We start from the raw sequence: 14,076 nt of genomic DNA on the forward strand, positions 1-14,076 counted from the left end.
GGGATGTAGCCTACACGTGCCACGGGATAATCCTTAGGAGAAAGGAAACTTTGTCATTGAATAATCTTGTTGGATGTGTAGTGAAACCTCAATGGTGCTCCCTTAATAATTGGCATGAGAACAAAGATCCCCTGTCCTAATAGTAAATGTTTCATTTTTTATCATTTTCCTTATAGCATTAAAATCCTCTATATAAAAGGAAACAAAGCACGATCTCTAGGGATCATGATCATGATCATGATCATCATCATTATTATCATCAGAGACTCCCCAGATCTCCTCAAAGACCAAGGCACACCCATAACTTTTAACATGCAACCTTTACCTAAGCCCTACTCCCTTTTTGTCTTTCAAGGAGACCATCATGCACATCCTTAATATCATACTTGCACATTATATGCCACTTTTGTTATAGGCATTGTACTACTATTATCCAATCATTAAGCATATCTTTTTTTTTTTTTTTCTTTTACCATCTTTTTAAATAACTTGGTTTGTTATAACAATCTTTCTTTTTCTATACATTTTCACACATCTATTGGGATCTAGAGGTCATGCCTTAATTTTTGTGTTATAGGTCCAAAGTCTAGCCAAGTTGGCCTAGTTTTGACTTATATTCCATGTATTTATTATACACCAATAAATTTAAAATATTATAAATAATTAAAATTTTGGTACTATATGCCATAGGCCCAAAATTATGATCAACTCGAAGTGTGATAATTGGACTTTGAAATCTTTATACTTGATTAAACATTGAATTCAATTATCTCGAACATGGATGTTTGGAATTAGGTCCAATTAATAATTGAACGAGATGTGGACTTAATCCAATATAATATCCTATAGTTCAAATATGATTAAAATGTTATATATATGTAATGTAATTATGTATATATAAACATTATGTACAATTATGTAAGGTTTGCAGCTATTTTTTATACCTAAAATTACTTGAACCTCCCTCATGCTTTTGCTTGGAAAAAACCTTCCTTCAACATTTATGAAAGAAATATGCAAATATATCCCATTGTGCCATTTCAATTATAAACACAATTGAAACACTATAATGCTTTAGACTGCATTTGCGGTGTAAATCAATATCGATGTAAAACTCTACCATTGATTTATTTTTGTCGATGCCATTGATTTATTTTTGTCGATGTTTGTTTGTAATAAATCAAGATCTGTGTAAAACTCCCCTTCCGATTTAAATTTGTTGGTGTTTGGATGATGTAATAGAATTTCACATCAACTATGAAATCGATGTAGCATTACATAACAATCACACTTTTCAAGGCACAACGGTTGAGAGATTTTAAACCATCGGTGTTGAACTCCATCGATGGAGTTTTACATTGCAAACCAATACAGCCTTAATTTTATAAGTAGTTTTTAACTTTTTTATTCATTATAAACACAAGAAGTCGGGTTCGGTTCAAATACGACTCCGATTCAAACTTGATAATGGATCCGGATTGGATTCGGTCCGAGGTGATGGTAAACGGAGTTGGACTCGGCCGTGCATGGTATCGACCTGATTACGACCCGCTTGGAGCAACAGATGGGATGGATATGGATTATTCGTCTCGTCCGTTCGTTAACCCGACAATACTACGACCATATTCCTTCCGTACATTACCGGAACCAGACAACCACTCAACCGGGAAATTGAGTTGTAAATTTGTAATTTTGTCCACATCAAAGGGCATTTAGAATACTCCGTTTTCCCGCCAAATCTGCCACTTACAAGACTTCTGTCCCTTGTCATTCTCTCTCTCCTCTACCTCTTTCTATTCTCTCTTGGCCCTCGCGGTCTCACTTGCTTCCTTCTCTGCCTCTTCATCTTCCCGTCGTTGAAGAATTTGTTTGGATTTTGGAACCATAGTTTCTCTCACTCTCGTTCTAGTCGTTGAGAAAATTCGAGCTTTGCTTCCATTTATTGTATGTTCTTGTAAGAGCAAAAAACTTCAAAGCGAAAAACCCTAGTTTGTTCATACATTCAGTTCTATTTCTTCTGCTGCTGTCTAGTATTGGTTTACTGAGATCTTATCCACTGTTCTGGTTTCGTCAACTTTCAGGAATCACGGTACGAAATGATGGCCGAGAATGAGACCAAGAACGAGGGAGCTGCCGACTCTCCGACTTCCGTGCTAGAAGACGAGGTTTTATCATGCTTTCCCTTCTCAAGGCATTTCTTTCAAAATTTTGTTTATTTCGTTTCCATGTATTTTTTTTTTTTATTTCCTGCTGCTTTGGTAGTGTCAGTTGTTTCAAATAGATCGAGTCTCTGTCAGTTGGTAACATTCTAAAGTCCACTTTTCTCGATTCAATAGAAGTTGTATCAACATAAATGTTTCTGTGTTTCTATGTGCATACCCGAGTTTACGCTAGTTGTGTTCATATGCGCATTTTTTGTTGTTTTTTGTTAAGGGTATGCTGCTTGTTTGCTTGCGTTTCAGCTCAAAATATTTCATTTTCTTAGTATTGTAGCTAAACGGTTTCATGCCTTTCTTTCCCGTAAACTTGAAAACAAGTTGATTTTATTGTGTCTACTTTACATTATTTCTCATTATTTTAAAATTTATTTTATTATCTAATGAACAGGGGATTTGTAAGGAGGAAGCCAGAGTCGGATCAGAGGATGATGACATTTTGTCTTTTGAGGCAAAAAATGGAGACTCTTCCCTTATATCAAGAGCAATGGCCAAGGAGGAAGAGATGTTACAGGAAGCTCGGTTCAAGGAGGAGGAATATGAGAGAGAAAAAAGGGATGCGGAGGCTCCGGTAATGAATGATACACAGTTCACCAAATTGGACGAGCTCCTGACTCAGACTCAATTATACTCAGAGTTCCTATTGGAAAAGATGGAGGACATCACATTTGTAATCCCTTGAGCACTTATCCGAATCAGATATTATGTCTAAGTCATTTTCTTTTATGCCACTTAAATTGTTATGCTATTTCCTTATCCTAGAATGTAGAGGAGGATCAGAATCAAGAAAATTCCAAAGGGAAGAAAAGGGGTCGTGGTGCAAAGAGGAAGGCAGTGAGTCAATACAACAATGTAAGCTGTCATTATGGTATTTGTGCAATATTTATCGTTCATATTGTTGCAACATGATCTATATTCTGTTTCATTTTCCCCATTATCCTCTTTTACGTATCTGGCTGTTCACATGTAGAAATGCTTTTAATTGTATACATGCATCAAAGTTTCTTGTGAGTGTGAGGACATGCAAATCATGGTTTTGTAACCCAAATCAATGAAATCTGAGAGAAGGAATGAGAAGCTGAAGAGAATAGAGAAGGAAAAGGGTAGGCTGTCTGGTGATTTATTTACTTGTCCTTTATATATATATATATATATATATATTTAGGGGGGGGGGAGGGGGCGGTTGTGAGTGGGATGTCGACATTTTTTCCCACATTGACATAGTCAGCTGTCATTGAACTGAGTAGAGCAATGCAGTCAAAACTACTAGGCAATGACTAGGCGTTTCAGCCTTCGTTGGGAAAGAATGCCCCAGGTGATGCCTTTTTGATACCTAGATGATAGAACAATATGCTCAATAGCTTTGGATAATATGTAGGATAAAAGGTTATTTTAAAAGAACCAAAAATAAGGGATTCTGCCTTACAGATACAGCTTGTTATTGTAACCAGGGTCTTAAAATAAGTCAGCTAAATAATAAATGCTAAATAATAGCTTAATGGAAGCATAAAAGAAACTAATTATCAAAGCCATCACAGAGAAAACTTGACTAATTGTTAATTAAAACTTGAATATATATGGTATCTTTTGGTAAAATATTCTGAAAATACACTAAGAAGAATCTTATTTTCTCAATATTGTCAAATAATTTGAGTAAAAGGCGATTGATCAGGCAGGAATATGCATCTCTTGTTCCCTGATCAACAATCTGAATTGCGCCTGGGATCACCAAAACTGCACATATGGTTTTCTTCAAAATTGGTCAACAAATAGTCATTTATGTCTCAACTAATTCATAACTTTATTCTGGATAAAGATGTTAGTGACTGCTTTCCCTATCTCATAAATAAGAATCAGCAATAATATTAGGCATTAGAATGATGGGGTTTGAGTACTTCCATCCATATTATGACATTGGAAAAACATATTACTTGTTCTTCGGGCTACTATATACTTATGTTTGCAGTCATTTGCCCCCTTGGCATTGTTTTATATCTTGATTGGTCCTCCAAGACAGTTGCAGCTGAAGCCTTATTAGGGAATGGGTTACTATCTAGTTTTATTCACTTGTTTCTTTTGTGACGTTGTGTTCTTTCTATTCAGTGCATATATATTCTTCATGCTCTGGTTTTCTTAATTTATTTGCATTTGTTACTGCTACATGCTTATAATAATATGCCTCCTTCTGGTGATGCTCCTTAGAGGAAAGCCAAGAAAGCAGTTGCTGCCATGCTAACACGATCTCAAGAAGGCATGGCTCCTGAGGATGCCAACCTCACTGAGGAGGAGAGAGCTGAGAAAGAGCAGGCTGAACTTGTACCATTGTTGACTGGTGGAAAACTAAAGCCTTACCAAATCAAAGGTGTGAAATGGTTGATTTCTTTATGGCAGAATGGACTCAATGGGATCCTGGCAGATCAAATGGGGCTTGGCAAAACGATTCAGACCATTGGTTTTCTTGCTCATTTGAAGGGGAAGGGCTTAGATGGGCCTTACTTAGTAATAGCTCCTCTTTCTACTCTCTCTAATTGGGTAAATGAAATTTCAAGGTAAACTTAACTTCTTGATTTTCCTATTAATTATACAACTCCAAAATTTCTTTGTTTTGGGAAATCTATTTTGTTCTTTTAAAGGTTTGCTCCCTCAATGAGTGCGGTAATTTACCATGGCAACAAGGAAGAAAGGCAGGAGATAAGGAAGAAGTACATGCCCAAGGCAATTGGGCCAAAATTCCCAATCATTGTTACTTCTTATGAGGTTGCTTTGAATGATGCAAGAAGATATTTGAGCCATTACAGTTGGAAATACCTTGTGGTTGATGAGGTATGGAGTCAAGTCACAATGTTTGGTTTTATTGTTCTTTCATTTTTTTTGTTCATTTGTACTATATTAAATCATTAATCTGTGGCAATCATTTGATGTTTCTCTATCTTACCACAATTGCCTTTCTTGAAGGGGCATCGTCTGAAAAATACAAATTGCAAATTAATCAAAGAGTTGAAGTTCTTGAATGTTGAGAATAAGCTTCTACTAACTGGAACACCTCTGCAAAATAACTTGGCTGAGCTATGGTCACTATTGAACTTCATTTTGCCTGATATTTTCTCATCACATGAAGAGTTTGAGTCATGGTAAATATCATTCTTATTGTATTCTTCTATATTATGATTCATATTCATTCTTTTATGTTGACAATAACTGATGACCTTTGAATGAATTATAACTGTTACCTCCTATGCAAATTGAATATCTTTACTTTTTTTAACAATTATAAACTAGAATAGTGGAACTGCATCCACATATCATTCAATTATGCTTTGACAAATATCTCACTAAAGAATGTTCAGGTCATATTTGTATAACATTAATGGATGCTTTTATCTATATAGACATTCTTCAATAGGAACGTTATTAAGGATTAATCTGATAAAAATGTTATTAATGATGTAATGAGGAAAACCAAACTATACCACTACTATCTTATCAAAAAAAGAGGAAAATCAAACCTGACAAAGAACCTAGATTCCTCCAACCATAGACTTGATAAAGATTAATTTTGATCACTGTAGTTTAGGTAATTCAAGATCATTTGGCATTGGTGCTGTGTTCATTTGGTTGCATGCCTATTATACAATTGGGGCTCTGTATGAATTTCTGAAGGATATTCATTGAAACTAATTTAAACGTCATGAGTTTTTCCTAGTTCTTTCCTTCTGGTCCTATGGTGTGAAAACTGTCTTAACTTTTATGTGGTTTTGTATTTATTAGGTTTGATCTGTCAGGGAAGTGCAGCAATGAAGCTGAACAAGAAGAACTAGATGAGAAGAGAAGACTTCAAGTATGACTTTTTGCAACTGGTGTTAAAATTCTATCTTGTATTGTAGTGTCTATTGCATGTGTAATGTTCTGAAAAAATTCAATTACATCCAGGTTGTGTCAAAACTCCATGCTATATTGCGTCCATTTCTTCTTCGAAGATTGAAGTCAGATGTTGAGCAGATGCTTCCTCGAAAAAAGGAAATCATTTTATATGTCAACATGACTGAACACCAGAAGAACATCCAGGATCATTTGGTCAATAGAACATTGGAGAATTATTTACAAGAGAAAGCAGATGACAGTAAGAGACTTTCTTTGCATGCACAAATTAGCATCATCCAGAAAATGAAGGACTTTAATGAAAATAACTATGTAGAGAGGAAATATAAGGTAGCTGTTGGTCATACTTGCAGCCTTTCCAAGTGCTGCAGGATCAAAACCAGAGTTGTCAAAGGTTGGCTAGGCAACTGCTTTGCTGATTAGGATTCTGGGCATGCATTGGGGTCTGCAAGCTGAAGTTAAAATGTCATTTCCAGGCTAGATAAAGCGTTCTAGATTCTAGAACCAACTTTTAAAGCATGTGATCTTGGACTAAAGTTTAAGTTGGGAAACAGGGGATATACAAGCAAGGATTAAAATATCGATACGATATGCCCCGTATCAGCTGTATTGTATCGGTATCGGAGGGTATGGGTACAGGATAGCTGCGAACAAGGGCGTATCCCTTGAGTTATTCATATTGAGTATTGCATTATATCAGGCCGATATACACATATGAATTGATACACATAGCTACCATACAGCATCTAGCGTTTTTTTCCATTAAAAATGCTCATGGCGTGATTTGGACCCCTTTATGGGATCTGGTGATGTTCTTTTATTGCTGATGGACACATTTTGAAAATGCAGGGCGTGGTATGAAAGGAAAACTGAACAATTTGATGGTTCAACTTCGAAAGAATTGCAATCACCCTGATCTCTTGGAATCAGCTTTTGATGGATCGTGTATGTATCTTGCAACTTTGTATCATCTCCATTCAGTTCTTTAAAGTGCCAACATAATTCAACTTTCTCATTTGTTTCCCCTATAGACTTGTATCCACCCATTGAACAGTTAGTGGAGCAGTGTGGAAAGTTTCGCTTGCTGGATAGACTATTGGAGCAACTACTCGCTCGCAAACACAAAGTGTGTTTATTTTATTATATTTTTGGTTTTGTCCTTTCAATATGTTATTTGATCTTTTAGCTCACCTGTACAACTTGGGTTCTATTTCAGGTTCTGATCTTCTCTCAGTGGACAAAGGTTTTGGATTTAATTGACTACTACTTTAGTGAGAAAGGGCTTGAGGTTTGTAGGATTGATGGCGGTGTGAAACTGGATGAAAGAAAAAGACAGGTACCTCTTATCATTTTAAAAGAATTTGTGAATTAGATGGATTTATCGGGAGCATTCGTATCATTTGTTGACCTGCAAAAGGAACTGTGGGTCCTGGGTGGTTAGTGGGTCAACTGTGGTTAGGTTGTGGCAGTTCCTCATTAGTACTGTCAGTGGTGGCTCGAGAAATCTTTTTTTTTTATCAGTGTGGATCAAGAAATCATTGCAACTCAATTTATGGTTGTAAAGACTAGAAAGCCCTCCTAAAACTCTTATTGGGTTAGGAGGTTTCTCTTTACTCGTCTTCAATTTAGGATTGATGTACCAAGATGAAAGGTGATGTTTCATTTACAGACTTAAAAAAGCAAGTAACTGTTTGGCTTACTAAAACTCGTTTATCTAATGCAAGTTTACTGGGTTTCTAGAAAATCCAAACCCAGGGTTCCTAAAAACTGTAGACACTACTGGGTCATGATCTAAACAGTCAGATCATCCGGTTTGATCTGAGCAATGTTCAGCGGACCAGGCATAGAACCGGAGAAGGGAGAGGTTCACTGGTCAAAGAGTCATTAACTGACATAAGTAAAGAGGTGGATTAGTGGTAATTAAGTAATAAGTAGTATATGAAAACAAGAGGTCATGGGTTCAAGTCTTGTTAACCATGTTTTAAAATTTCAATTATTTATGACTTGTCAACCTGGGCAGTTTCATGAAACTGGCACTGGTTCACCGGGTTTTCTGGTCAAACCGGCTGGTCAGCTGGTTTCACTGGGTTTTTAGCAAATGCAGTTATTGGGGTGTGGCCTAACTGGTCAGGGTCTCAAGTCATGGTTCAACCGGGCTGGTTTCCTAAACACTGCATCAGAGTCTGATAACATTGCTTGTTTTCAGCAGATTCTTATACCACCATTTACTCTCAACTAAATTAATTCTGCCCCTTCATTCTATAATATCCAGGGCCTTACTGCTTGCTTTTAGATCTTTGTTTCTTTCTTAATTGACATTCTTGTAGTACTAAGCATTCATCAGAGTGTTACCAGAAAAAAAATATTTCTGGTAATTTGTGCTCTCATTGTTATGCATGATCAAATGTTGATAAAAAAAATATTACACATGATCAAATCATCAGTTGGTCCATTAATCTGTCATCTATTGGAGGTACTCCTTGGTTCCTTGGACGAAGCTTATTTCTAATTTATCCTGCTGTAAAGATAGTATCTGTTGGGGGCCACACTGATCACTTTCATGTGTTTCTCTGTTTCTATGAAGTTTCCTATATTGGGAGTTTTGCACTTTGGTTAGGCAGTGTAACTGAACTTTTGGGAAAAGTTAACAACATGAATGGTTAAGATTATTTGATCAACTTGTGAACAAGGTGAACCATTGGTTCCATTTCTTCCTGTTATGTGCATGTAAATTTTCTGCATGGAGTTCCCTACAGTTTGTTGTTTAACATTTAAAACATGATCTTCATGGTTCTGATTAACGTTGATGTACAAAAATAATATTGAAGAAAAAAGGCATATATTTAACGGTATTTTTTTTTTGTATTTGCATAAACAGATTCAGGAGTTCAATGATGTAAACAGCAATGTTAGAATATTTCTTCTCAGCACCAGGGCTGGTGGACTGGGAATCAATCTCACGGCTGCTGATACCTGCATACTCTATGATAGTGATTGGGTAAAGCCATTTTCTTGCATAATCTTCTAGCTATTGGGATTTCTGTGTATTGAACTAACTTGGGATATTGAATGTGCTATCCAGAACCCTCAAATGGATTTGCAGGCCATGGATAGATGCCACAGGATTGGGCAAACCCGTCCTGTTCATGTCTACAGACTTGCGACAGCCCAGTCAGTAGAAGTACGTCATCCTTGGACTTTTTTTAATGGTTTCTATACTTATTTTCAGATCTTTGTGGAAGATGCTGAGGGTATTTCTTGTTCCAGGGTCGTATACTGAAGAGAGCTTTTGGTAAGCTGAAGCTTGAACATGTGGTTATTGGGAAAGGGCAGTTCCAACAAGAAAGAACCAAGTCTAATCCTTTGGAGGTCTTTGAGGTTTGTATTTCTGTTGTGATTCCTATCCATTATAATCTGGGTATAAAGATTCTCAAGGGATTATATGCCCTACTGTGTTCTATGTGTCACTCATTCCCTACCATATATTAACATGGCTCCCCTCTGACACCAATCTAATGGGTTAATAAGAAACATCGTATGTCAGGGTCCTTGTAAAATGAAGTATCCAACTCTTAAGACTTATCTAATAAGATGTTTGTTTATAAGTGAACTATACTTTGATACCCATTCTGTAACCGGTGCAAAGGGAAGAACATAAGCTTCCTTGATTCTAGAATAATCTAAACCTTCTCTGAAAAAGGAGAAATGAATTTACTAAACATAGAAAGGGTTCATTACAAACAATAGATTTGGTTTACCATAAATTATTAACTTAATATTTTAAGTTGATGACACCAACATGGAGAGGTTGACATCTTCTATTCAATGGGTTGAAAAAGGGACCTAATTGAGAAATTGAATTAATGGTAATTTGTTATCTTTTAATTCATGGTTAGAATCAGGTTAGTTTCTGTTGGTGATTATAGAATTTGGTTTCCAGTCAACTATTATGATCAATCGAAGCAGTTCTGGAGGTGCTTGACGTTTGCATCATAGTTCACACTTGTATCTGAAGTTCTAAAACCTATCACAAACACTACATTTATTTGATTTCATTCACAAGAGCAGTAAATGGTAATAATTGGTTGATAAATCATCAAAATTTGTTATGATATCTCCATCACAGGTGACAAGTTACCAAAGCAATATGTAATTTGCCAGATCTATTCTGAAATGAGGCTGTGGTCTATTGCATATATTTCGGTAATGGTAACACAATTGCATCACAGGTGACCTTTTTGGTAATGGTAACACAATTGCATATATTTCAGGAAGATCTATTGGCTCTTTTGCGGGATGAAGAAGATGCTGAAGATAAGATGATTCAAACAGACATCAGTGATGAAAATCTTCAGAGGGTATTGGACCGGAGTGACCTGATTGGAGACGACTCATCTGCTGGTGATGCTTATCCCCTTAAAGGCCCTGGTTGGGAGGTGGTGATAGCAAATAAGACTGGGGGCATGCTGTCTACACTGAATAGTTGACAGATACCTTGCAATTGGGTTCCAACTATGGTCATACATTTTAGTCTGCATTTAGGACGTCTCACTGTCCCTGCAGAAATTTTGTATTTAGTAGACCAGAAATTTTATTTCGAGTAGAAAAAGCTTGCAGAGGCCTTCCTATTTTGTACATGTCAGAGAAGGCTGTAAAAGGCTCTCAGGTGAGAGCTGATTTTATGATGGGGTTCCTTTTTTGTTGGGTGCTTTCCTGTTTGTGGTTAGGATGTAGAAATTCCCATTTGAAGGGACCCCAATTTAATTAGTTGATGCATTGCCCGAGATAATAGGCAGACAGAAGTATTTGATAGCTTGTTATCATTTCGCTGTTTCTAGATCCTTGATTGCCTGGAAAATTCTATTAGTAATTTGCTGGTACGTAGAATCTCCGGAATGCGCTGTTGCGATTCTTGTTTCCTCTTAACAGGTGGCGTCTGTCTGATGTCGAATCTGAATGCGATGTCTCTCTTCTCGGTGCTCGGTTTGGGTGTGTATATATATATATGCCCTGCCATGTCTCTTTTTTCAATCTGACTTTATTTAGGTCTCAGATTCGAATTCACTCGAGCATACGTGATTTAGCTTGGAAAAGTATGTCAGCATTATTTTGCTTGCTCAGACCAGGTACGAATTGGGTGTTTTTTTGGTGAAAAACAGATTTGATTAGGTTTTTTTATATTTTTTGCATTATTGGGTGCATTATTAATTAAGTGTTTTTCTGATGCTGAGTATCAAAAATAAAATCAACTCATTAAAAAGTAGAGAAAACAGAAAAAAAAAGAAATAAAAAATAGAAAAAAATTAACCGGGTTGTCACAGAACCCGTTCCAACAATTGGGTGAAGAAGACAACGAAAACGATTTTTTTGCGACCCGTTTTCGATAGAATATCGGGTACGTCCGAACCTGAATCGTGTTACGGACGGTTCGCACCAACCATGCATTACACGGTTAATTACAATAATTAATGTTGATTAACATTAACAACAATTAACGTCAACAAATTTAATGCTGATTAACATTAACAATAATTAACGTCAACAAAGTTAATGTTGAATAACATTAACAATAATTAATTACCGTTAATTACTTTTAATGAATTAATTATTGTTAATACAACATAATTGATTACTGTTAATTCATTAACAGTAATTAACAATAATCAACAGTATTTACTAATTACAAGTATTAAGTAGTTAACCGTATTTTTAATAAATGCGGTGTTTTCAGTAATAACAATATTTTTAATAAATACTGTATATTTTATAATTAAAGTATTTTTATTAATTAACAAAATTTATTAAAATACTATATTTATTAAAAACGGTATGTTATTCATTAACAGTATTTGAAAAATATAACTAAATTATTTTAATAATTAACAGTATTTTGATAATTACCGTATTTTAATAAATTACTATAAATACATTAAAAAAATAATGCATTTATTAATTAACAGTAATTATTTTTTAAACTGTAATAAATTACAATTAACTATATTTATTAACAATAATGTATTTATTAATTAACAATATTTTTAGTAATTACAGTATTTTTAAATAATTAACAATATTTATTAAAAAATAGTATTAATTAATAGTGCATCATACAGTATAATATATTTATTATACAGTGTTTTAAATTAACAGTGCATTATACAGTTAATTAACAGTAATTATTTTTAACTGTATTTAACATTAATTATAATTTTTTCAATAACTACAGTAATTTAATAATTACAATATTATTAACAATTAAGTATTTTAATAATTACAGTGTTTGCTGAAAAGCAGTATTAATAAATATTATTTTTTAGAAATAATGTATTTATTAATTAATAGTAATATAATTAATAGTAATTATTTTTTAATTAAAAGTAATTAACACTAATTATTTTTAAACTGTAACTAATTGATTTTTAAACTGTAATTAATAGTAATTATAATTTAAGAAATAAATAGCATAAAATTACATTTATTTATCGGAAAACTACACTTAATTACATTTAACGGTAATTAATTAACACTAATTATCAATTAACAATAATATAATTCATAGTATTTATTTTTAACCTGTAATTAAATAATTTTTAAACTGTAATTGAATTATTTTGAAACTGTAATTACAAGAAAATTACATTTAATTAGTTTTATCTAATAAATTATCAATATATTTATGAAAATATGATAATTTCCAGAATTTAATGTATTTTAAATAAATACAATAGTTAATAAGTATAGCATTTATTGAAGAACAATATTATTAATTAATAATATTTTTAATTATTAACAGTACTAAGTAATTAACATTATTAATTACAACATTTATTTATTAACATGTTGTATTTAAAATGCTTGGTTTATTTATTTGAAAACAATGTAGATTATTTGTATTTTTGTTGTTGCCATCTATTTGAAAATTGATGCGGCACGATCCGGGCATTCCTAATTGGCTGTTTATTGGCTCCTTGTTGGTAACGGACTACACCTGAGAAGACGAAGGTGAAAGATTCTTGGGGGATTTATCCAATGGGAATGCTCTGAAGCTTAAGTTAGAACGCTGGGGAAGAAGAAAAGAGTATAAAAGGCTAAGAGTGTAAGTCGCGCTAGATCATTGTGTCTCGAGATTAGCTCGTGAGCAAGTAAGAGTTCAAGTTTAGATCTAATTCGAGAGAGAGCATTCTCCCCTTTTGATAAAAGGGATATGGTCGTTCTTGTCAAATCAGGCGTAACTGCCACTGGGCTCCTGCCACAGTCGTTACCTGCCAGGGCTTTGTAGGTGATCGTTACAATGTACTACACACTTGGATGAGTGACACGTTTTGAAGGGACAGGCACGCCGCCATCTGTCGAGAGAAGTGGGTGCAAACTGTCAAATGGGCAGGGATTGCGTCGTCAGTCGAGAGATGTGGTGCAGTCTGACGAGTGCGGTCTTGTCAAATAGAAGCTTCTTGAGAGCGTTGTGTTGCTTAGTCGCGAGCTACTTTGTAGCAAGCTCTTAGGAGTATTTCGAGGTGACCCTCATCAATGTTGGTCTTTGGGGCAGTTCTTGCTGGAGTGAGTTGGTTTCCCTAGCTCGCGAGTTGAAATAGCCTTGGAGTATTCCCTTCTTCTCGGTAGCTCGAGGGACCTAGAGCTCGCGTTGTAGCGAGCTTCCCCTATAGCAAGCTATGACGTGGCGAGCTGCTCTACAGACTCGTTACTTAGTTGTGGTCAGGCCATGATGTTGAGTTGTTGCTCGTGCTGAGTCAGATCCATGTGTCATCGTCTCAGTAGGTCGGGTCAAATCATCCTCCATCAATTGCCCCCCACTCCTCGGGCTAAGGGTGCTGCCTTAGCGTGAGGAGTTCATGAAGTGTGACGGGTTGATTGACCGAAACTCAAACTTGATTGACTGCTCATATTAAATGCGCGCGCGAGAATCAGGGGATTTCTGACTTTTCGAATACCGAAAATGTGCTGAAGCGGCTCTTAACTCTGG

General features: G+C 35.2%; 1 protein-coding gene across 2 annotated transcripts; it reads left to right on the top strand.

The window, feature by feature from the left end:
* Nucleotides 1-1,775: 1,775 nt before the first annotated feature.
* On the top strand, nt 1,776-10,975 carry CHR1 (chromatin remodeling 1). Of its 2 annotated transcripts, none has more exons than XM_088980468.1 (16): nt 1,776-1,944; nt 2,082-2,165; nt 2,608-2,886; nt 2,979-3,068; nt 4,419-4,765; nt 4,850-5,039; nt 5,172-5,347; nt 5,985-6,054; nt 6,147-6,336; nt 6,945-7,040; nt 7,127-7,221; nt 7,312-7,431; nt 8,974-9,093; nt 9,178-9,276; nt 9,363-9,473; nt 10,367-10,975. In XM_088980468.1, the coding sequence occupies exons 2-16, from the start codon at nt 2,097-2,099 to the stop codon at nt 10,580-10,582; spliced, it is 2,268 nt and encodes a 755-aa protein (XP_088836594.1). In that variant the 5' UTR covers nt 1,776-1,944; nt 2,082-2,096; the 3' UTR covers nt 10,583-10,975. The 2 variants fall into 2 exon arrangements, with proteins under 2 accessions (XP_088836594.1, XP_088836590.1); XM_088980464.1 differs by having other exon boundaries at nt 1,779-1,954.
* Nucleotides 10,976-14,076: the final 3,101 nt, after the last annotated feature.

Source organism: Nelumbo lutea, chromosome 1 (assembly GCF_056320005.1).
Source record: "Nelumbo lutea isolate HS-2025 chromosome 1, American lotus-T2T, whole genome shotgun sequence".
Lineage (NCBI taxonomy): Eukaryota > Viridiplantae > Streptophyta > Magnoliopsida > Proteales > Nelumbonaceae > Nelumbo > Nelumbo lutea.